Here is a 26498-nt window from a genome sequence, read left to right on the forward strand (position 1 = left end):
AAGATTTGTTAAATTGTTTTTAACAATTTGTTGTAATTTATTCTTATAAATTATTATTCAGAAAGCATTCAATAATTGTGCAGACCTTTTGAAATTTATATAAATGTTAACTTGGATAAAAATATGAGTAATATACTCTCTTTTTCAATGTGTATATTATTTTCCATGAAAAACAAAAGTATGTATATAACCACAATTTTGTTATTCTTTAATTTAACTTTATTTATTTCCATATTATTTTTCAATATTTGCATAACGATTAAATGAGAAATAATAAAAAAGTACATGTATAAGATTTAAATAAAAACATAATTGCATTATGGTATGTATGCGTGATATCCATACATAAATATATTATTACATATATGTATGCCTGTTTTATAAAAAATTATATAATCAAATATTTATTTCAAAGAAATATTATTTATTGATATACATAAAATTTAAAAACTTATTATTTTTATTATTATCCTAATTTCCATTTTTTGTGTATATTTTGCCGATTTCATATGTATCCAAATTAAATGTTTTTACTCACACATTATATTACAGTAACTTTTGAAGTAATATATTTCTTATTTTTTGATGTATTTTATTCTTATATTTATTTATTTATTTTATGTATTTTATTTAATAAAAAATGCCCTTTTATTAAGTTTATGTAAATTACGTATAATTGTCACAAATATATCACACACACCCAGCACACATATTTAGATATATTTATGATGCATAAAGAAATGAGTTTTTTTTTAAATTATATCTTTCTCATTCTTAGAATTAACATGTATTATTGAATATGATTTGATGCTTAATATATAGTTATAAGTATTATTATACATACAAATTATTTCTTTTTATTTGTTTTATTATAAAATGATTACAATTTTTAAGTCCAACCCTCTAAAGGAGTGATGTCTGTGTTTGTTTTATGTATAGTTTTGTATGCACTCTTGTTTTTTTTTTATAAAAACAATCTTGTATTAAATAGTTTGTGTGCAAGCACATATTCGTGCGCATATAATATATACATTTTCAGAAAATCTACAGCGTATATCAATTACTATTTTTTTTCTTTGTTTATTCTTTCTCCTTATCTTTATTACTACACCTTCGATTATTTCTTTTTGTAAATTAATAATATACACATTTAAATTTACCAAATAATAAATTACATATGAATATTTGAAACTCGTATTTAATTATGTATAATTGATAAGTGATAAAACCATATATTCAAATAAGAAGCAATACAATAACAGATAAATATATAAAAGATGCAGACGAAAAAAGGAAATGAAAAAGTAAATAATAGGTATAAAGTAAAACGTTCAAGTAAATTATTTTCTAACAATGGTAGTATGAAAAATCAGGATAGCATTGAAAATAAACTTTCGAATAATTTTGCAACAGCAGAAGCTGCTTGGATAGAAAAGAAACAAAAGCTATATAAAGACACAAATAATCAACCATTATGGGATTTTCGAAAAATTCAAATAAATCCGACAGATCTAGATGAATTATTTAGCTTCCCTTCGAATAAAATAACATCAACTAAATATGGATCTTATAATTTTATTTTTCGAATTTTATATGAACAACTTATACGCTTACCAAATCTATGGTTTTTAATAATATCCTTACTAGAATATATTCCTTCTTTCCAAATATTATCAGATCATTTATATTATTATAAACATTCATCGATATATTTGTTATTATCTTTTATAATAATATCTATAATAAAAAATTTGTATGAAGATTCAAAAAGGTCTAATATAGATTATCAAATAAATAATAGATTATGTCACATTATAGATGGATCAACTTCTAATTTAAAAGTAGTAAAATGGATGGAATTAACTGTAGGTAGTATTATACGCTTAGTAGAAAATGAGCAAGTGCCTGCAGATATTATTTTATTAAGTTGTAATAATAATGATGGTTCAGTATATGTCGAAACATCACTAGTAAATGGAGAAACAAATTTAAAAAAAAAATATTGTGTTAATGAAACCCGAAATGAATCATCTGTCTATAGTGTATGCAATATTAGAGGAAGAATAACATGTGAAAAACCAAATATGAATATGGAATCATTTAATGGATCATTAAAATTAGATGCACATCCACGTGCTACATCTTTATCAATTAATAATGTTGTTTTTAAAGGGTCTTATATAAAAAATACCGATTATGTATTCGGTGTTATTATATATACAGGAGTAGATACAAAAATTATGAAAAATACATTAAGGAATACATATAAATCTGGATATGTGAATAAAGAATTAAATACATATACTATTATTACGATTATTTTTGTCTTCTTTTGTGTTTTTATATCAATATTGTGTAAATGGACTGATGATAATAAATATAAACACGGAACAAACTTATTATTAATAACAGCTACAAATGGTTTATTTGAATACATTATGAAATATATTATATTATATTCAAATATAATACCTATCAGTGTTTTAATAACAATAGATTTAATATCTATAATGCAAAGTATACTAATAGAAAATGATAACAGAATTTGTATTTTTGAAAATGAAACATCAGAACCATTGGTATCAGATGATAATTATAACATAAAAAATTTTAAAATGAAAAAATCATATAATTATTTTAGAAAATATACATATTATTTAAATAACTTTAATTTAAGAAATTTGTCTAGAAGTCGAAATTCTTCAAATAACATGGAGACTTATTCATATAATAAAAAAAGCTTTATAAGCACATTTGATAAACTTTTAAAGTTTAAAAATCATTTTAATAAAAAGGACAGTAATCATACTCATTCAAAACCACCATCAAACCTTATTTATAATCGAATGCCAGCTGAAGGAAGCTATTGCATTTCAGAAAATAAATATACAAATGATTTTTCTTTTTCAAAAAGATCTAATAACAATACGGCTTCTATTTCTAATTATAATGATGATGACATAATACATAAACAATATGAAATTAAAAACATTCAAAAGAAACCGCCTTATTCAAATGCTTCATATAAAGCTCATTCAAAAAAATATAATCATATATACAAAGAACTTGTTGGAGAAAAGGAAATTTCTCACGAAATTAGTGCTATGCATGATAATCAAGAAGATGACTATAATAATATTCAAAATAAAAATGACAATTTTTCAACTAAAGATAGTGAATCTAAGATAATAAAAAGCGTTAGTATCAATAGCAAATATACAATAAAAAATGAAAAAACTAATATCTTTAAATATTTGTTTCCATTTCTTTTTAATAAAAAAAATTCTAATTCAAAAATAGTAAACTTGAAAAATGATATTAAAAAATATGCATTAAGTCAGAAAAACTCACTAAAAGATAATTTTTATGGATGGGGAATTTGCTTAAATTCAAATATGCATGGAGATTTAGGAAATGTTGATTTTATATTTACCGATAAAACTGGGACATTGACAAATAATGATATGTCTTTTAATATATGCTCTATAGCTGGACGGGTGTATGGAAAACCTCGCAAAATTAAAAATAAAATATTTTTTTCTGATAAAAGTAACACTTATTATAATACCAGGTTGGAAAATAGGGATTGTATAGCATATCAGTTTGAAAACAGAAACACACTAAACGAAGAAAATACATTTAATGATATTACAAATGATACAATTGAAAGAAAAAACAATCCAGACGAAATTGACGGTGATAAAATATATATGCCCAATACTACTAAATGGAACATCTATAAAGACAATAATATGATTGAAAATAAAATGAATGAAAATACAAAAATTATAAAAAATAAATGTTTTAATACTAATTTAGATGTAGAAGATGATGCTAATGAATATAAAAAATGTTTAATGAAAAATATTCAGGACCATCACAGATTTAACGAAAACAATTTTGATGAGCATAAAAAAGATTCGTATAAGAAAAATAGATCTAATTGTAAAATAGATTGTGCATCTAACATTAATGATAGAAAAAAAATAAGTTACCCCTATTTTGATAGTAGCCAATCATTAGGAGATTCTTCAATTATATCATCTGATTGTTCTTCAGAAACAGATACTAATTCCATATCAGACTATTATAAGTCTTCATTTGATCCTTCATCTTATGAATATCAAAATTCAGAAGTGAAAGATGACATGGATGGTGATAGTATTCAGTTAGATTATGATAAAAAAAAAATAAAAAAAAACGATGAAAATGAAACCAATTCCAGATATAATGAAAATGATGATTCTAAAACCAATCAAACAGATAAATTAATAAATAAAACCTACATTTTCGATAAAAATTATCTAAACTATTTAATGGAACATAGATATCCAAAACCAAAAAATTTTAGAACAAATATGAACCCAGAAATGGCAAAGACTCGATGCGATTTTAATGACAAAAAAATATTTATAGATTTAAACTCAAATACTTGGAGAAGTTATTATATTGAAGAGTTTTTTAAATGCATAACATTATGTCACACTATTGTGCCTTATATTCAATTTGATTATATTCGAAATAAAAATTTAGCACATAATTCTTCAAGGCATTCTAGAATAGGTTCTAATCATTTTGAAAGGTATAATAATGAACTAAAAAAAAATACATATACTGATATAAATAAAAAAAATAATGAAATAAATTCTTATGTATCTCACGAAAATACTTACGAGTCCAAAACAAGGGGTATTATTAGGCACAAAAAAAAATATAGTCATAATTCTTCAATTTTTGATAATACAAAAATGTTTTCGTATAGTATAAATCAAGTTTTTCTGGATGGAAAAAAGGCGCGCCCACAAGCAAGCGCAAATTATTACAGTACAAAAAATAGTCTAAGAAATGAAAATAAGAAAAATGATATGATAAAAAAAGAATCCACGTTTCAAATGTTTGTTAATAAATATTTTACTAAAAATAAAATGAAAGATAAACCAGATAAAAGTCAAAACAATTGTACTGTAGTAAAGGAAAATATAAAGACAAAAAAAAAAAAAAAAATAGTAGACGAAACAGAAGATGAAGAATCAAACAAGTGGAATAATTATTATAATTTTACCAGAAATAAAAGTATCATACACACAGGAAAAAATCATGAACACGGAAAAGCATCAAAAAGACACAGTACAGTTTCATTCAAACGAATATCGAAAGAAAAAATGATGTCATTAAGTAGTTATTCAGATGACAAATTTGTGAACTTGAAATGCAAAAATAAATCTTATAATTTAAGTTATCAAAATTCAGAAGTATCATCTTCTCATAATAAAAAACATGAAACAGATTTTGAAGATTATTCAAGTAACAAAATAGAAAATAAAAGTACAGGAACATATGATGATTTAGATAAAACTAAAGATACGAATGTAACGGATAATGTTGGCTCTGAATATAATGCATATCTAGATTCTATAAAATATCAATCAACCTCACTAGATGAAGAATGTTTAATATATACATCAAGCTATTTAGGATACAGACTTATATTAAGAAATAAAAATACTATGTGTGTTGAAATCGATGGTAATTTCTATAATTGGACTATTATTGGTATTAACGAATTTACTAATAAAAGGGGAAGGATGTCAATTATTGTCAAACCAGAATATATGACTAAGGGCTCGATTTTATATATAAAGGGTTCTGATGCTTCTATTTTATCTTTATTAAATTTAAGGCATAGCAAATTTTTTGAAAAAAAAAGAAAGAAAAAAAAAAAGCAATACTCTAATAAATATAACAGAATGAGTAAATATTATAGTGCTGAGGGGGGGAAACAAATCAATTACTCTACAAAACAAAATTTATCAGATCATTCTCTAAAATCAGAATTTTACGAAACTGAAAACTATCAAAGTGGTGTGGAAAGAAAAGCCTATAAATCGTCATTTCAGCTAGATAAAAATAATGAATACGATGTTAAAGATAATTCGGAGGATAAAAAGTTATATATGAAAAAAAAAAAAAAAAACGAATTTAAAGAGCGCAGTAGAGAATTAGAAAAAGAGTTGAGAAAATTTTCAATCAAAGGTTTAAGAACAATGGTATTTGCATTTAGATATTTAAGTGAAAAGGAAACTATAGAATATAAAAAAATGTATGATGATGCATGCATGTCTATATATAATAAAGAAACAAAATTAGAAAATGTTGCTAATCATGTAGAAAAAAATTTAACGTATCTTGGTATAACAGGTGTTAAAGATAGACTACAAAAAAAAGTAACGAATACAATGGAGATGTTAAATCAATCTGGTGTTAGAATTTGGATGTTGACGGGAGATAATATTGAATATTCTTTACATATAGCATTTTTATCCAATTTTTTAAATTCTCATACAAAAATATTTCATGCAATGCTAGAAAATACTAGTTATAAAAAATTAAAAAGGGAAGGCACTGCTTTGTATGAATTATTTCAATTGGAAAAAGAAGAAAAAAAACCTCATGAAAAAATATGTCTATTAATAAGTGGAAAAAATTTACAAACATTTTTAAATCATAATGATTTACAAACATATTTTCTTAATATGGCATGTACATCTGATACTGTTATAGCTTGTAGAATAACTGCAAAACAAAAAGCATTTATAGTTCGATTGATAAAAAGTAGGTTATCCCCACGACCAAATACTTTAGCTATAGGTGATGGAGCAAATGATATTGCTATGATTCAAGAAGCTAATATAGGAATAAGTATAATGACATCTAAAAGTATTATATCGGCTGGCTATGCAGATTATTGTATTAAAAATTTTTGTTATTTAAGGAAATTATTATTTATATATGGATCTAAACATTTATATAGTATTAGTATAATTTTATATTGGAACTTTTTTAAAAATATAATTTATATTTTACCAGTATTTTTTTATCAAGCCTATGCTTCTTGGAGTTGTGTAAAAATATACCCAGAATTATTGCATACACTAATTAGTGTGTTTTGGGTATTAATACCTATAATTTATTATATGTTTTTACAACATAATCTTAATTATGATATACTATATAATATTCCGTTATTTTATGCATTAAGCAGAAGAAAGTATAATATGAGTATATTAAAATTTTTATCTTGGGCATTCGAAGCAATATTTTATTCTCTAGTAGTTTTTTTTTTCTCTTATGCAGCACTTAGTGAAAATTCTCATTTAAATAATGGTGAAGTCGTTACAATCAATACATTTGGTAATATTTGTTTTCTTGGTGGTCTATTAATTTCTATTTTCAGACTTTTTTTAGAAGGATCTTTATGGTCTCCGTCAATATTTATAACATTCTGGGGCTGTTTTCTTTTTGTTTTTTTTCCGTCAATACTTTTTATATGTATAGCATATTTGTCTAATGAATATATAAGAGAAGTTTTCAGACAAACATTTCTATGGAATCCCATATATGTACTTCTATTCCTATGGTTTACTACTTGTATTATATGTTATATGCTTATAACATTTACAAAATCTTTATTTTTTCCAAATATATACAATGTTGTTAATCATTGGCTATTTGAGCACTATCAAGAAAAATATGTAAAATACAAATATTCACATTTTATATCGGGTAAATCAAAGTTTCTAAGTTTAAAAAAAATCAGAAATAAATTGAAAAATAAGCTTAGAAGGAAACAGAAAAATAGTAATAGCATCAAATGTAATTTTGAAAATGACGTAAATAATAATACTTCTATAGAAATTAAATCTGAAAAAAGTTATAAAAACAATGATTCTTATGTAAACATAAGTTTATTCGAATCGAATGATAAAACAAATTATACTAAACATTTTAATGATCAGATATTAAAAAAGAAGCATGAATACAAACTTAATAATAATATCCAACTCGATGAAGAACAGGTATCAAACGGAAGAAATATTGTCTTGTCAACAAATGGCATTCATGCTATGGAATTTGATGAGGATTCTGTTAATAGGAATTATAAAAATAAAAAAAATAATGTTAATAAAACAAAAAATCACAATTTAGATATAAAACATGAAAATATAAATTCAAATTGTGAAAAGGGTAACGAAAAGAAAAACATTTATATAGAATTACAAAAAAATAAGAATGATGCAACAAATAATAATGATCTTAAAGAGATACCTAATAATGTATATGCTTTCCAATTGAAAAATACAAATCAGAAAAAAAATGTTAAAAAAAAAATTAATGAGATAAAATATGACGAAAATCACAAAAATAAATATGGCAATTATATCAGTAATAGTAATACATTACATAAAGATTTAGACAATTTAGATACAGAAAATGATTATTATAAATATCATAAAACAAGCTTAACTAGCAATAATTCAATAAATTGTAATAATGATACAACTATTAGTGCTGATTATTATTATACTGATGAAAATACTTATGATGATTCAAAATCTGAAGACGAAATCAATCCAAATGGTAAAATCGATGAATCTTTAATAATTGAAATGAAAAATTGCTTAAATCCATTTAAAAATACATTTTTAATAGATTTATTGCCACAAGGGAAAAATTTTCAAATTAATGAAGAACATGTATTTTTTAAAAATAATGAGCATATAGAAAATATACCAGAGCCATTAGATGTTAATAAAAAAAATTATAATATTATCCAAAATAGACCTCAATTTTATGTTAATGATTCTATCTCTGAATTTTCCTACACAAGTGAAGAAACATTAAGTGATACAAATAACAATAATATGAATAATACTGCAAAAATAAACAAAAAGAAACAAAGAAATGATAATACACAACAAGAAATTGTTAAAGTTAGCAATTTAATAAATAGACTTACATTAGCATTTAAAGATATGCAATTAGAGTCGGGATTTCAAATACATAAAAAAAATAAATTTTACAAAACGTATATTCCTTGGTATCGTTTTATATTTATTTTATTGGGAATATTTTTTATATATATATGGAAATTAGAATTATTATTAAGTGAATCATGGAATATAATAGAAAATTCATCTGCTAATGTATTTATATTGATTTTGTCTGTATTGTTAGAATTAACATTATGCATTGCAACATTTACAACTTTTTTTCCTAGAATATTTATAGAAAATTTTAACAAAATTATTAGTGTTGTCGTTGCATTAATAATTACCCACCATGTCGTTAGTTATTCTATTACACACATTGATGGAGTATTTCAAGCCGTTCTTTTTCCTTTATACACATTTGTTATTTTGAGGCTTTCTTTTGTTAATGCTGTATTATATAATGTTATTTTTTTAGCTTTATTTATTATTAGATTTAAAGGAGATAATTTTTTAGATGTAAAGGGATTAGTTCATTATATTCCATTGTTTATCGGTGTAGATGTTTTTGTGGGATTTGTTGGTTATCGTCTTGAATATAATCAACGAAAGAATTTTTTATTAGAATATTCTGTCGAAGCATCTAGAAGAAAACAAAGAGAAATACTAAATACTATGCTTCCACCATTTGTTGTTGATGAAATGATTTATTCAGAATTAAACGAAGAAGGAATTCCGATATCATTAAAAGCAGAAGATATAGAAACCGTTACAATTATTTTTTGTGATATTTATGAATTTCAAAATATAGTTGCAACTATTGAACCAACCCGATTAGTAGAAATGTTAGATAGATTGTTTTTATGTTTTGATAAATGCACAGAACATTTTAATTGCACGAAAATTGAAACAGTTTTTGAAACATATTTAGCTGCTTGTGGATTAGTAAAAAAATGTTCTGATGATAATAAGGGAAATAAAGCTAAAGAAGATGCACATGATTCGATTGATTTTGCCTTGTCTATACTTCAAGTAAGTAGTCATATTAAATATGAAACAAACAAATATATGATTAAAAAAGAAAATTCATCAGAAAACAAACAGTTAAATGATAATGATGAAGATATAGCAAAAGATAAAGCATTAGAAAGGAGACCGACTAGAATTAGAGTAAAAATTGGTATTAACTCTGGGCGAATTATTGCTGGAGTTGTGGGATCAAAAAAACCACAATATGCTTTATTTGGTGATACGGTTAATACCGCTTCTCGAATGAAAACAACTGGAAAACCAGATTATATACATATATCTGAAGCAACTTATGATTTAATTAAAGATGATAAAACATTAATTTACGAAAAAAAAGAAACTGAAGTTAAAGGAAAAGGAATTATGCCTACTTATTTGTTAACATCCGTTATTGGATTAAATTACCCATTTACAGATGAGGATGCAGATAAAAAAAATAATTTCCTATCTGATTTTTATCTTGATCATAATGATATAAATGATACAAGTTATGAACAAACTCAAAATGTATTTGATTATTATTCAAAAAAAGTTCCCAAAAACCAAAATAATCATCAAAATGAAAATAATATTAAATATAACTTAAATGAAACAATAAATAACATGGAAAATCATTATATTAATTCAGAAGAGTCGAATCAAGATTATATAAATCTAAAAGACCTTTCATTAAATAAATTGCCAAATGAATATATAAGAGATGTAAATACAAACTATTATGATATTATAAAACTTAGAAACCTAAAAATAGGTACTGCTGTTGGGCACCAACTTAAACAAAAAGATCTTCTTAGCATGGCATTATTAAATAATGGGTTTAATAATGATTCTTCAGGAAGTGTAAATAAATATTTTGAAAATAATAATGATACTGATGAGATAAAAGATATAGACACAATTTTAAGAAAACAATCTATTAACGATTCTTTGTATTATTTGAATGATAGTGTTATAAGAAGAGATCAAGAATATGTAAATTCTCCATCTAAAAAATGTAAACAAAATAATAATACCATATTCAATACTAATAATATACTTCGACAATTTAATAGAGAAAGTATAAATAGCTATGTGTTATCAGCAGAAAAAGAAATTGAAGATACACATGAGGAAGATTGTCAAAATATCCAATTATGCGCTAGAAGATGCAATAATTGTCATGAAAGCTATTGTTCTCCAAATAATTGTATCAATGATGATCATGTAAATCACGTAGCATATCATCAGATGTTAAGCAATATAAGACGCAACTATTTAAAAAACATGAGAAAGGATGATAAAAATGATTCAGAAAAACATAAAAAAATTCAAAAATTTAGGATATTTAATTTGTTTTGTATCTTTTCATGCATATCGAAATTATTTACATGGATTAAACAAAAAAACACAATAACACATAAAAAAAAATATACTAGTAATAGCGTTTATGAAAAAGATGATCGAACATTATATCATAACAAATCGAACAATTTTATTTCGTTAAATAGGGAATGGATATTTCTAAAATTTAGTGATAAAAATTTAGAAGCAAAATACAAAGCTCATTTTTACAGTAACAAATCTAACATTAATTCAATTGAACAAGCACTAATCATTTTTTTAGTTACATTTGTTATACAAACATTAATTTCAAGTATCGTTCCTATAATGTTTGTAGATCATCAAAGAGCAACACAAACATTAAAAGTCAATTATTTTGCATATTGGTCCGTTCGATCAGTATATACTTATATCGGTTTCATGGTGTGGTTATTGTTCCACTATAGAACTAGATCCGAAGTTTCACCTTTATTAAATATAAAATGGATGATATTTTTTCTTAATTTATTGTTTATATCTGCCGCATGTGCTTTTTCTATAGCATACTTATGGACAAATTCAGAAACGGACAATTCAACTTCACAAACAATATGGATGACACATGATACTGTTGAATTTTTTTTTTATTTAGTAATTTTACATCATAATACAGGAATGTTATTTCAAACGTGCATTTTGGTGGACTTATTGTTTATTACAATGTCTTTAACATTTATATCCACTAGTGTTGTAAAAACAATAACAACAGATTCAACTGTTTTATTAATACCATGGTATATTATTTTTAATTTAATATCAACATATTGTAAAGAATCTATAGATAGAAGAACATTTTATGCAAATGAAAGTGCAAAAAAAACAGAAAGAAGAGCAACTGATTTATTAAATGATATGCTTCCAAAACATGTTCTTGAAGAATTTCAACAAGACAAATTAAAATTAGCATATACACATGATCGACTTACATTCTTATTTGCTGATATATGTGGATTTACTTCATGGGCCAATGGTGTAGATGCTTCAGAAGTTTTAACCTTGCTACAAAAGTTATTTGCAAGATTTGATAATGATAGTACAAAATATGGTTTATATAAATTATGTACAATTGGAGATGCATATGTTGCAATAAGTGAACCCGTAACCGAAGATAATAATGACTATGATCCAGTAGATGGAACAGAACGAATATTAGAAATGGCATATTCAATGATAAGAATTATAAAAGAAGTAAGAGAAAAGTTATGTATACCAAATTTAAATATGAGAATAGGGTTGCATTATGGATCATGTGTAGGAGGAGTTATAGGTTCAGGCCGCTTAAGATATGATTTATGGGGGATAGATGTATTAACTGGTAATCTTATGGAAAGTAATGGAGTGCCTGGAAAAATTAATGTCTCAGAAACCCTTAAAGATTTTTTATTACAACAATTTAGAAATAGATTCATATTTAAGCCTCATAAATCTGTTAGGGTCATTTATAAAGATGTCAAATCATATATTATTACTGATAAGAAAGAGATTGATACATCTAATAACTTCAATTTAATAAATAATAAAAACTACATATTTAATAGAAAATCGAGAAAACGATCTATATTAATGTCCACAATATCTGAATCTGATAATTTATCTGCATTACCGAAATCAAATCGTCACATAAAATATTTTGGTAATAGTAAATCTTCGAACAATGATACGAGCTATAAAAATTCCAAAGACACAAGTTCAATTTTGTAAATACTTTTAGAGCTTCTAATTTATGTAGGGTAAACAAATACCTATAATTTTATAAATGTTGGATATATATTTGTGCTATATGCATGTTATACATCGTATTATATTTATTCCATTTAATGAGTAAAAATATATACCACTATTAATATTCGTTTTTTTTACTTTTTTCATAAACACTTTTAGTTTTTAAAATTTGTAAATATTTCATGTTTTCACATAATTGCAATATATATATATATATATATATATATATATAATTAATTTTCACTTTTTATTCTTTGATATAAAACACATGAGGGGATTTTATAGATTTATTCCATTATACCTTTATGTGCTTATATATTTTATATTATATGTATTATTTTCTATATATCTTTTCCATTTTCATTTATTCCAACTTAATATATATTTACATTGTTTTTCGCTTGTGTATTCTTATTATTACTATCTATTTTATGTATTTTTTTGGAACTAATATTTATATGTCCACAGTGCATGACTTTATCCATTTTGGAAATTAATTTCATAATTTTCTTTATAAATATTTGTTTATTATGTAATATATATCTGAAATATTTTGTATAATTTTTTTTTAATTTAACATTATATGCTTTTTTCTTAATATTATTTTTGTAACTATATAATTATGTGCATATTGGTAATATGCTAATATTTAATTCTTTTAAATATTTTCTTTCATTATTTTTCTACAAACGGACTTATCGTATTTAAGCAAATGAATAAACAAGCTGGAAATAAAAAAGTTATAAAATTGGCTGAAACCCTTGCATCCTTAAAACAAGATGAAATTGGTATAAAAAAAATATTAAAAAAAATAAAATAATAGATATAAAACGTAGGAATTGTATAATTGCTATAGATATATTCATATATTTCTCTGAAATGTTTAAGAGCTATTTTTTTATTTCGTGTATCATTAAGACAAATAAATATATATAAATATGTGTATAATTGGTGTTAAACCATATATAGAAAATATTTATTTTTAATTTTTTTGTAATGCATCATTAGATTCATTTGTACTCCTATTTAAAGAAAGAATAACAGCAAAACCAAAATTTTCAAAAAAGTTAGCGTCTGATATATTTTCTGTACAACCCCATTCTCGAAGACTTACTATGCCATTAAATATATATAATTATAAAAAGGGTATTATATTCAATCTGTATGCTAAATTATTCCAATATATCAGAAATACAATTTTTATGGAAAATAATAATTCATCAAAATAAGTCATTTATGTGTATATATAGGATTATACAAATATTAGTATTTTCCCCATAAACACTAATTTTAGTTTAATATTAAATAAACAAAATGAATATATATAGAATGATTAAAGAAATATATAATTCTAATATAAGCAATTCCCTTATTAGTAGTATATGTGGAACATTGGCTTCCGCCTTTTTTAAAAAGGCATCAGATATATCTATTCTTAAAACAAAATTTCATTTAATAAATATCACATGGATTATAGAATTTCTCTTACGATTAATATATTTTTTTTTATTTATTATATTTAATTTATTAATGATTAAATACTACATAATATTGATGAAGTACTATTCAGCTTTTTTGGCAACCATTTTTAACTTTTCTTTTAACTTTTTTCTAACTGCTATATTTGGAACACTATTTTTCCATGAACAAAGAAATGCTTATTGGATATTAGGAGGATCGTTTATCATTATAGGTCTGATTCTTATTATGACGGACTCTATAAATAAAGAAAAGAAAAATGAATAACACCTCACATACCTATGGAAAAATATATACATATATCATCCCTTATTATTATTATTGTTATATATATTATCTATATAAATTAATTACACTTGTTATTATTTTTTTTTGTATTATTTATGCTTTTGATAATATAAACACAAATATTTTTTCGTAAAAAAAAACAAAAAAGACAGTTTATTTGTTCACCACAATAATATACTATGCATTTTACAAATAATAATTATACTAATAAAGAATGTAACACATGCATGATATATTAAAACTTCAAAATGAAAAAATATTACATATTTTATCATATATCGCATCAATATTTGTAGTGAGTCGAAAAAAACAAAAAATGATAAAAATAAATAGAATATATATATTAAAATAGTGAACAAATATATATCATAAATAATCTTTATATATTTCATATAATGTTTCTATTATCTTCTAATTGTTTATCAATATTTTTCATAAGCATGTAATACACAACTATGCTTGTAATAGCAACAATCAAATGGAGAACGACTAAAAAAGCATTTGCTGAAAAAAAAATAATAGATTTGTAACAATTACATTCATTCATATCCGTAATATTTGTAAATACTATATCTATTATAGTATACAACACATAAATACCATAAAAACTCGAACTAACATCAATAATAGCCATGACAGCTGAAACAATAGCAACTACCACCCACTCATGTTCTGTTCCCCATTCTCTACAGCTAATCATGGAATAATATGGGGCCATAACATTTGATGCGCCTTATAAAATTGTGATTGAATGTGAAAAAGTATAAGCATTGGAAAATGAAAAAAAAATAATAATAAAATTAAAATACTTGACAGGATAAGCATTCTACATATGTATATATATAACTACACATTTTAAACTATTTTATCTTTACCCATAGATAAGTAAAAGTTAAAAAGCGAATCAACTAAAGGGGAACAATGTAAATCAGACACCTTTGGAAATAAAAATATACTACATGATAGAGCAGACAAACAAATATATAATAATGTTAAAATTATTAACAACTTTTGAATCGGGTTATATATTAAGGGAGCAGCACCACTGCTTCGTAGTGATCTACCACATATATAATTAAGAATTCTCATTCCATTAACAAAAAAAAACTATAATATTAATTTGCACTAATAAAAAATATAGCTCATCATATAAGTGAATAAAATATAATTTATTTTATTTTTTTACTTTTTGGTTCTCATTTTTGTTAAAATTCAAAATATAATTTGTATAGAATTATAAAAGTAAATGTTCATATTTTTGATTGTAAGCAATAGCATTTAAATATCTATGCCAATGTTTCTATATTAATTACTTTAGATGAAAATAAAATGAAATAAAAACAAAATATGAAAAAGACAAACTATCAAACTGAAAATAAAAAACATAACGTTAAAAAAACAAGTAAACGTATATTTTCCAGTATATATGAAAAAAAAATAAGATGAATGTATATATATGGATGTGCAATTGTATGCACATCCCTATTTCCATGATTATATTCCATATCATTTAATTTGCCTTCCCCTTTAACCACCATGTAATGTTGATAAGAAACATATTTTATCATCGTTTTTAATTTGGTAAGAATATGTTCCCAAAATTTCCCAATCATATTCGTTAACCAAAACAATTATTCCTGGTTTTATTTTGGCTTTATCTTTTAAATTATAATTAGAATATTCTTTGTTATCAACTAGTACTTTACATAATTTCTCATCTCCACTTACTATATCATAATCTGAAAAAACAAATTTTTTTTCTATTATGTTATCTCTTATAAAAGCAATTAAATTTTCAAAATTAAACTCCTTTGAATCGATTTCCATTGTAACATAATTCTTAGATTTATCTTCTAAATAGCTTTCTAACCCTCCTAGGAATTTTAATTCTATTTTGACTTTCATAATGTAAAAAGTGATGTTTTAAAAGTGAAGATCGTAAAGCAATATATTATGTATATCGATTATAACTCATATATGGTAAAAGGCATTTCTATTTTTTATAGTTATTTTTATTTGGCCAATTTACTGATAATATGCAATTCATTATATAAAATGATATCAAGCACAATGATATACTAATTTTACTTGGGTCTTTTTTTAATCACATATACCGTTTTTGTATTATATATATATTTATTTACTTTATTTTTTTGTATTTTTATTGTTTGGAATTTTTTTAATTTAATTTTAGTATACCTTTTTATTTTTTATATAGCTGATCATGTTGCTAATAATTTTTACAAAACACCAAAATAAAAAAAAACAAATTTAAGAGACATAAAAGAAACACGGTGCGACAAAACATATTTATTTAATAATTAGTTTGCAGTATTATTTTAATAAATTAATATTTTCTTTGTTTCAATTTAAATAATTATTTACACAAAAAAAAAAAAAAAAAGGATTTTTTAATCAGCATATTGCATACTAATACTTATATAAAAATTAAAACACCCATAAGTTGATTAAATAACTATTTGTTTATTTTAAGATTGTATGAAATTGAAAAAAAAATGTTATGTTGTATACAAATAACCAAATAATAACGAAAAAATCTTAAACAAGTAAAAGTTGTAAACAAATTTATAAACAATGTTAAACACCATAAAAAAAATAAAAAATGTATGTGTATGATATATACTATATAGATAAGCAAGAAACGCAAAATAATTGTCAGCATACTATATAAAAGCCGTACATTGTGTAATAAAATTCAAAGCGTAGAGGGAATACTAATGTGTAATAAATTATAAATACATATTTACTTGACTACCCTAAAATTCCATGCTTTTTTAAGGCTTCGCGAAAATTGGATAGTGATTTTCGTGTTTCAGATTGGAATAAATTGCTGTCAGATTTGGGGGGAATGCTAAATGAATTATTAACAGCACTTGAGGTTCTCTTGAATTTGTTATACATTAAATTGTATGAATCTTTGGAATATGTATTTTGACGATTTTCTTTTGATATGTTTTCATTATTATATTGAAAGCTGTGTTTCTTATCAAAATATACATTATCCATATTATTGTTTATATTAATTTTTTTGTCATTTACATTGTGTACAGTAGGCATATCATTATTACTTGTATATTTGTCAGCGCAATCATCCTTTTCATTTTGTTTATTATCATAATCAAAATATGTGGGTACTTTACTTTCAACAGTATTTTCATTCTCAGTTTTTGAGAATTTATTATGTAGGTTGTTTAATTCAATATCATTATTTTCTTTGCAAAAATTTGGACTTTCATTGGCAGTGATAATATTATTTATTTCCGAGCTTAAACAATTTTTCTCAATTTTGTTGTTTTTCCCGGTGGTATTTAAACTGCTAATATTTGATGGTATGAGAGATTTCATATCCTCTAAAACTTTCTTAGCATAAGATGACATGTCTCTTAATCCATTTTTGTTTTCTGTATAATTAAATATTTGTGTTTTAATTTTTGGTCGCTTAGAATTATTTTCGTTAAGTAAATTCCCTTTCTTATCATTTTTTTTAATATCAACAGATTTTGATCTATTAGTGCTTTTTTTGATTAAGTTATTTTTTTTATCATGACAATTTTTTGTGCTTACTACTTTATTATTTTTTGGGTTATGGAATTTATTTGTATGACTATTGTAAACATTTTTTTCTGCTGCACTATCTCTTACATCTTTATTATTTGCATTTTCAACCTGGTTATTTAAAGCTTTGTCTGAGACATGCGAATTATTTATTTTATTTACTAATTCAGCTTGGATATTTTTATTTACTTCACTAGTATTTGTAGTATCATGATTTAAACATTTATTATTATTTTGTAAATAAAGGGTAGTGTTATTTTCTAGATTTAGTGCGTTAAAACTGGGAATATATGAATTAAATTTGCCATTTTCAAAACTCATTTTGATATTTTCACTATTATTATTGCACGATAATAACGGGTTAATGATGCTATTATCAAGTGTACCAGGCAATGGACATCCATTTATATTTTTAATAATATCATTATAATTGTTCATAATATTTATACTATAATTAGTGCTATCCTTTTCAGGATCATTTATGTTATTGTCTAAAATATAATTGTCACTATGCCGATTACCATTTGATATGCCGTTAAATGCGTTCATATTATTTTGCATGAATCCATTAACCATTGGATTTGTATTTTTTATATATTCATTTATAATTTCAGTGTTTGAATTAAAATTATTTTGATTTAACAAGTTTATTTTTGGCCAATTTTGATAATTTAAATTATCATAATTTATATTATTATTTGCAGAAATATCAATTTTGCACATTTTCGAACTATCTAGTCCATTTTTATTTAAATTCATATTATAATATAAATCATTGACGTCATTAAATAGCATATCAGGTAATAGTTGTTGTATATCCATTAAATTTTTATTAAAATATTCTGGCTCATTCATATATTTCTGATTTAATGTGAGATTATTCAATAATATATCATTGTTTACATAACTAGGGTTATATAAGGAATAATTATTTTTATTATCCATAATAAAATCATTCATGTAATTTTTTTGAAGATTAGTATCGATTATATCATTGTTAGATACATATGCATTTTGTTTATTTTCATCTGTTGTAAAATTAACACTATAAGCAGTTTTGTGATTAAAAGAATTTTCAAAAGTTCCATTATTGATTTGATCGTTACAATTTTTATCACTATTACATCCTTTTTTATCAACAATATTATCCTTATTATTTTCATCTACTTTCTCAAATGTGCTATTTAATACTTCCGAAGATAATGAGAATGTATCACTCGAAATTATAGCAGTATCCTGTCTTATATTATTTAAAGCACTTTTTGATATTGGATTTTTTTTTTTTATTTTTGTTATTTCAAAATTGGTTATATCTTTAGATACATTTTTACCCTTTAATTCCTCTTTTATTTTATTTTTAACTAATTTTGAAATATCATTTACAAGTGAATCTAATTTCTTTCCATTTGTCTTATGCATATATAAGTTTGCATTTTTCTTTTTGTTTGCAAATGCAGTTTTATTCATTTTAATGCTTTCATTAGGGCGTTTAACAATGTTATATGTTCTATTTCGCATATCATTTACTGTGCTATTCTTTGAATATTTTTTTTGACAACCCTTCTTTTTATTATTGTTTTTTTTAGTTCCAGATTCTTTTTCATCATATAAAACACATTTTTCTATTTTAGTATATGGAAAAACTTCATTGTTTTTTATGTCAATTATCCATGCTTCTCCTTTTTTCTTTTTTTCATTAGCCATATTATCATTTGGTTTATACTCATTCATATTATTCGTTTTTTGCGAATTTAAATAATAATTTTTCAAATCTTGATCATTATAATTTTCAATTATTTTATTATTATATGCAATATGATTGTCTTCATAAATTATGTTTTTAAAATCGTTAGTTGAATTATTTTCAGTTTCAGTATTATTCAGTGTTGACTCATTATTTGCACTTTCGAATTCGTTAATCTTATTTAAGCATTCGTATGTTTTTATATTCACATTATCACTATTTTTTATTGAATTTTCTTGATTATTTTCAATAATATTTTCTTTATTACTTATATAATATTTATTAGAATTATCGTTTTTTTCTACACTATTTTGACTTATAGTACCATTTTCTGAAATTGTGTAACGATTGTTTTCATCGTTTTTATGTAAACTTATGAATTGTAAATTATTTCTATTATATACATCTTCTATTGGTGCATATATTTTGTTCACATATTTGTTTATATTCTGTAATGATTCTGTATTTTGAATAGATACATGCTCACTTTCTATATTATTTGAAAGGTGTGAATCTGAATATCCATTTATTTTGTTCATGTTTGTATATCTATGTACATTATTATTTATTCCATAATTATTAAAAGGCTCATTTTCATTAGTGTTGCTGAACATATTTTGCAAATTTTCCCTTATACTATCAATTTCAAATATATTGTTTACATTAACATATTTGTTTTCATTCTTCAATAAATTCGTATATATATTTTCTTTCCTGTTATTGAACATGGTATTTTTTCCATTTATTTTTGAATTATTATCTTCTAGAATATTATAATCGTTTTTCTTTATTTCTGCCATTTCTTTTTTATCTACACTAATTAATACTAAATTTGTATCATCTGTTTGTGTTTCTTTTAAATTAGGGGTACATTTTTTTTCATACAGATTTTTATCAATTTCTGTTTTTATTTGATCATAACAATTTTCTCTATTATCTTTATGATTAGGAATATCATAAACTTTTTTGAATTTGTTCATATCATATGAATCATCTATCTGAGCAAATTCGTCGGTTTGCTTAACTGTGTTGTGTTCAATTTTTTCATTATTTAAATCGAAAGTTGTAATTATACTATCTGGTTTAATGGAATTTTCTTTCAATATATCTTCATATTTTATATTAATTTTTTTTAAATCATTAATGGATTTTTCATAATTTTTTTGTAAATTTTTATTTTCTTTTAATAGACATTTTATTTTCTTATTAAGTTCAATTGATTGTTCATTGGAAGTTTTTAATAATGTATTTAATATATTTATTTTGTTTGTTTTTTCTTCTAAATTAGATTTTAATAATTTTATTTTATCTTTATATAATGCTTCGATTTCTTCTTTCATTATTTTTATTTCATTATTAATAGTAGTACCACTATCAATACTACTGGCAGTTGTGTTGCTGCTTTCGTCATTTCTTAATTGTGCAGCTTTTTCAAGCATTATAATTTTTTCTTTTAAATCACAAATTTGTTCAGTCAAATTAAAATTTTTTTCCTTAAGTTTATCGATACTTTTTTCTAATTTGTCAATGTTTCTTTCATTTTCATTTATATTACATTTTTTCATATTTAATAATTTGTTTAATTCCATATTTTTAGACTTCAAAAACTCCATTTGTTTAATTTCATTTTTTAACATAAATAACTGATCTTGCAATAGGACAATTTGTTTTTTAATTTGTTTTTTGTCTGTTATTGAATCATTCAAAGAATGTGCATCGTTGTTATTTGCATGTTCCTTAGTATTGCTTTCACGATTTTTTACATCTAAATTTGTGTGGTTTAAACATTCATTACTATACATATTATTATTGCATATTTGAGATTCCAATTCTATTATTTTCATATCCTTATCTTTCAAATTTATTTTTATAAGTTCATTTTGTTTAGACATATTTTCTAATTCGCAATGAAGTTTTTCAATATGTTTATCAGTAGCTTCAAATAAATTATCTTGATTTTTTTTTATTTTTTCCATTTTTTTATAATCATTTTTTATTTTCTCCTTTTCATCATACAATTTTTCTATTTTTTTTTTTAATCTTTCATTCTGTAATTTTAATATTTTTATTTTATCTTCAAATGATTTAATTGTTTCAAATGTTTCTGTTGTTATTACACTTTTGTTTTGAACATAATTATCTCCAATACTTTTACTATTATACAAATTATTGCTAATATCCTTGTTATTTTTCTTTGTTTTATTAACTTGGTGTGAATTATTATCATCCCTATAGTTCCTTTCAATAATATTGATATTTTTTTGATGCTCCCCTTTATCATTTATCATTAATATAGCTTCTTCATAGTTGTTTTCAGTATCCATATTATTATAACAACTTTTTATTTTTTCCAGAATATTTGCTTTTAAATCAATTATATTTTTCAATTCTTCATATTCATCTTTATTTAAGTTGGCACTTATGTTGATATTTTTATTTTCACCATATTCATATTTTTTACTTTTAGATGCTGCATTTGCTTCTTCTAGAAGTCCCGAATCTTTAGTTAAATTTCTAAAAAAAATTGAATCAATACTGGTTTTTTTGTTAACCATATTTTCTCTAACATATATTTGATTGTTTATATCCTTAATACCAGTTTGTATTGAATTGTCTTCTTTTTTTATATTATTAGTTTGTATTCCTTCATGTTTTAAATCTTTATTAACTGTTTGGGTATTTTGGTTATTCATTAATATATTTGTTGTTTCGGTTAATTGATTTACTTTATTTCGTTTTTCTAATAAAATCGTTTCTAAATGTTTTTTTATTTCAATATTACTTTCTTTCTCCACAAAAAATGCAAAAACAGATTCTAATAAATTTTTATCTACACATTTTAAATATTTTAAAAATATATCAATTTTTTCATTTTTTCTATCATTTTTATCATAATCATTAAAATTCTTATGAATTCTATCGATAATGCTTTGTTCTTTCACATTTTTCTGTGCATATTCAATTAAGTTTTTTTTTTTTATATCATCAGAATCATTTGAAATTAAATTTGACTTATTCTTATTATTCAGGTCATCATCATTTTCTTTTTCAAAATGCTCATTTATTTTATCATAGAAAAAGTATAAATCATTAATAGTATTACCAGAGTATTTATCATTTTCAAAACTCTTTTCATTTTCTAGAAGTTTATTTTTATTATTATCATAATTTGATATTTGTTCGCGTTCACAGTATAAAGCATTACGAATTGACTCTTTATTTGTGTTACTTAATGAAGAACTATTATTATTATTATATTCTATATTGAGTTGTTTCATTATATTTTGTGATTTAAAATTTTCCTCTGCCTTAGAATCATCAACGTTATTGTCGTTTTCACATGAATCAATTTTTTCATTAGAACCGCATTCATCATTATCATCTTCGGAATTGTTATTTTTTCCAAAATTATTATTATTACCTATAACTTTTTCAGCATTTTTTTTTCGATTCATATTCACATAATAAGAAATATTCTTTGGTATTTCATATCTATTACCAATTTTCTCCTTATTTGAGTTTTCTTTTTCTATTAAATTGTCTTTGTTATTAATTTTATCAGAGGTGCCCTTCTGTTTTTTAATCCCATCTATTTCTTTATTATCAATTTTCTCAGTGGATTTCCACCATTCAAAATTTATTTTTTTGGCAATATGTTCGTTTATCAAATCTTCATTTTCTGATATATTTTGTGGTTCTAATATACTTTTATTCATTTTTTGATTATTTTCACTATCCTCATTTTCAACGTTTATAGTCAGTTTGTTAGAATTAAAATCTTCACTGTAATTATTATCATAATTTTCAACAATGCTCTTAATAATATTTTTAACAATTTCTTTAGATACACCTTTAGGTGTACCTGCAAAAGACTTTATATTTTTTTTAATATTCTGTCTTTTTTTTGCATTATTATCATCTCTTGATTTATTTTTTGTATTATTTTTATTATTAACTACATCATTTGGCATATTATCTTTTTTTTTTAATTTTAAAAACCTATCACTATCATTTCTTTTTTTTCCACTTTTATATGTATGTTTTTTTTTGCTTTCATCTTCTTCCACTTCTTCTTCTTCTTCCTCTTCTTCATCTTCGTCGTCTTCTTCATCTTCTTCATCTTCGTCGTCTTCTTCATCTTCTTCATCTTCGTCGTCTTCTTCATCTTCTTCATCTTCGTCGTCTTCTTCATCTTCTTCATCTTCATAACTTTCCTCATTTTGCATTTCCTTCTTATTTTCCCAATACACTCCTATCTTCTTCAATATTGTATTTTTCCCTTTGGATTTATTTCCAATTTTTCTAATATTTTCAATTTCCTTATTTTTAAGGTCTATATTATAATCTTTTACATTTCGATTATAAATATATGAATTTATATCATCAGAAGACAATGGTGTGTTATTTATTTCATCACTACGAATATTTTTGTCTAATATATTTTTTCTCAATTTAGTATAATTATTATTACCACTTTTATTTATTTTACTTTTTTTATATTCATTATCATTGGATGTGTTTGGAAAATTGTTATGTGCAAGATAATCGCATTCTATACGATTCAGATTTGTCAAACTACTCATTCTTGTTAATTTTTCGTGTTCCATTTTTAGCAAATCAATATCGATTGCTTTTTCATTTGTATCATAATATAACCCATTTATGTCTTTAAATGTTTTAGGTTTCATAAAATGTTTAGTAGCATCATCAAAATTATTTTTTTTTAAATTCTTAAACATATTTAAATTATTAAACATATTTTTTTCTAATTCTTCTTTAAAATTATAATTAAGATTATTAGACATATATATAAAGTCTTCATTTGAACTATTATCATTTCTATTATTTATTAATGAATTTTTTACATTATTATTTATTTTATCAAATGGATAAATTTTTGCAGAATCATTTATTGCATCTATATAATTATTTTCCCATTCATTATTTTCATTTTGTTTATAGCTCTCATTATTCACCCTTTCACTATTTTTATAATCATCTTCGGATGTATTCCCAAACCTAGGTGACTCAATTTCACTTTCAACTTTTTTATTTTTTGAATATTCATAATCAGAATATGAATCTTTTGCTGTTTCTTCTATATCATAAAAACTTTTCCATATCGGCTTTTCTAATTTTTCTTTCTTATTATTTATTACATTTTTTTTATATGCATAATATGGCATTTCTTTTATTGACGCAACCCCTTCTGATTCAGAATCACTATATCCAATTTTACAAGAAACATCTGAGTGTGCTTCATAATCTTTTAACTCCTTTTTCATTAAATTCTGGTAGTATTGAAATTCATAATTCTTATCCATTTTTAAATTTCAAAAGTTTGTTTTATTTTGGAATGGATATATATATACCCAGGTATGCATACTTGCGTTTATTTTTTCTCGCCCTAAAATTTATATATACGGATGTATGTATCGTATATGCTTTTTATTTTATTATGGGAAAAAAATAAGCGTGTCTAAATATACCTTTTATCATTAAAATAATGACGCATTATATAGAAACGAAAAAAAAAATAATAAAAAACGCAAATAGTTACCTCTAGAAGGTATAGAAAAATCCTTCAAATATATTTATAATCAAAAAATGTGCATGCAGAAACAGACAAATAAATGTGTCCATTTGTATGCATATAAGTATTAATATAAAAACATACTTTAAGAACAAATAATATTTAATGTATTACTACATGAAAATTTTACAAATATAAAAAAATCAAATCATTCCAATAAATAAAAAAAAAGGAATATTTTCTTTATATATAATTTTATTATTTTTCTTGATACTTTTTTAACATTTAAAATATTTTTTATTATATACATATATTTTTTAAATGATACTACACAAAATGTGGGTTTCTATTCATAGACATATGAATACTTAGCATGAATTAATCTAATGTTATTGCATTTTTTTTTCTGAAGTTGTATTCCCACATATGTGCATACATACATATTATTTGTAGTACAAAACAAGTGATAGAAAATGTATTCCTAATTTTGGTGGAAATATTTACATTTTATTTTTTATTTTTTTTCAAAATTTGACAATGACAGTTTAAACTTTCAAAAGCACAAAAAATGCACCCTTTGAATAATAAACAATGTATTGCATTTTTTATATATATACACATAAAATATAACATATAATAACTTTTTACCAGTATTAATTATATATAATATATTTTCCATCATATCACACATTATATATATATAATATATACGCAATACCCATTTTCATTAATTATTTATTTCAAAAAATATTGAAATGCACATTATGCATTATTAATTGGGAGGCAGCATACATATGTTAATTGCACTTTTTATGTATATAAAACATGAAGATATTAAGAATACTATCTTCATTTTTTTAACTTTGTATGAATATTATTTAAAAAATATGTTTACATTAATGTATTTTTATATAATTTTTTTTTCGATTTTTATATATGCGCCTAATTAGATATAGCAACATAAAATATAAAGGGGGCTATTACTGTCTATCAAATATTC

At 23.0% G+C, this 26498-nt stretch overlaps 5 protein-coding genes across 5 annotated transcripts; 2 read left to right on the forward strand and 3 right to left on the reverse strand.

The window, feature by feature from the left end:
* Positions 1-1277: 1277 nt before the first annotated feature.
* On the forward strand, positions 1278-12857 carry PBANKA_0910300 (guanylyl cyclase, putative; the record flags this gene model as incomplete). Its single annotated transcript, XM_034564681.1, has 1 exon — positions 1278-12857. One exon carries the CDS (start codon positions 1278-1280, stop codon positions 12855-12857), a length of 11580 nt encoding a protein of 3859 aa, XP_034421454.1.
* Positions 12858-14192: 1335 nt separating this feature from the next.
* PBANKA_0910400 (conserved Plasmodium protein, unknown function) lies at positions 14193-14624 on the forward strand (the record flags this gene model as incomplete). Its single annotated transcript, XM_034564682.1, has 1 exon — positions 14193-14624. The coding sequence occupies one exon, from the start codon at positions 14193-14195 to the stop codon at positions 14622-14624; it is 432 nt and encodes a 143-aa protein (XP_034421455.1).
* A 409-nt stretch (positions 14625-15033) lies between these two features.
* Positions 15034-15734, reverse strand: PBANKA_0910500 (conserved protein, unknown function; the record flags this gene model as incomplete). Its single annotated transcript, XM_034564683.1, has 2 exons — positions 15034-15377; positions 15521-15734. The coding sequence occupies 2 exons, from the start codon at positions 15732-15734 to the stop codon at positions 15034-15036; spliced, it is 558 nt and encodes a 185-aa protein (XP_034421456.1).
* Positions 15735-16172: 438 nt separating this feature from the next.
* PBANKA_0910600 (ubiquitin-related modifier 1, putative) lies at positions 16173-16550 on the reverse strand (the record flags this gene model as incomplete). Its single annotated transcript, XM_034564684.1, has 1 exon — positions 16173-16550. One exon carries the CDS (start codon positions 16548-16550, stop codon positions 16173-16175), a length of 378 nt encoding a protein of 125 aa, XP_034421457.1.
* An 867-nt stretch (positions 16551-17417) lies between these two features.
* PBANKA_0910700 (conserved Plasmodium protein, unknown function) lies at positions 17418-25289 on the reverse strand (the record flags this gene model as incomplete). Its single annotated transcript, XM_034564686.1, has 1 exon — positions 17418-25289. The coding sequence occupies one exon, from the start codon at positions 25287-25289 to the stop codon at positions 17418-17420; it is 7872 nt and encodes a 2623-aa protein (XP_034421458.1).
* Positions 25290-26498: the final 1209 nt, after the last annotated feature.

Source organism: Plasmodium berghei, assembly GCF_900002375.2.
Source record: "Plasmodium berghei ANKA genome assembly, chromosome: 9".
Taxonomy (NCBI): domain Eukaryota; phylum Apicomplexa; class Aconoidasida; order Haemosporida; family Plasmodiidae; genus Plasmodium; species Plasmodium berghei.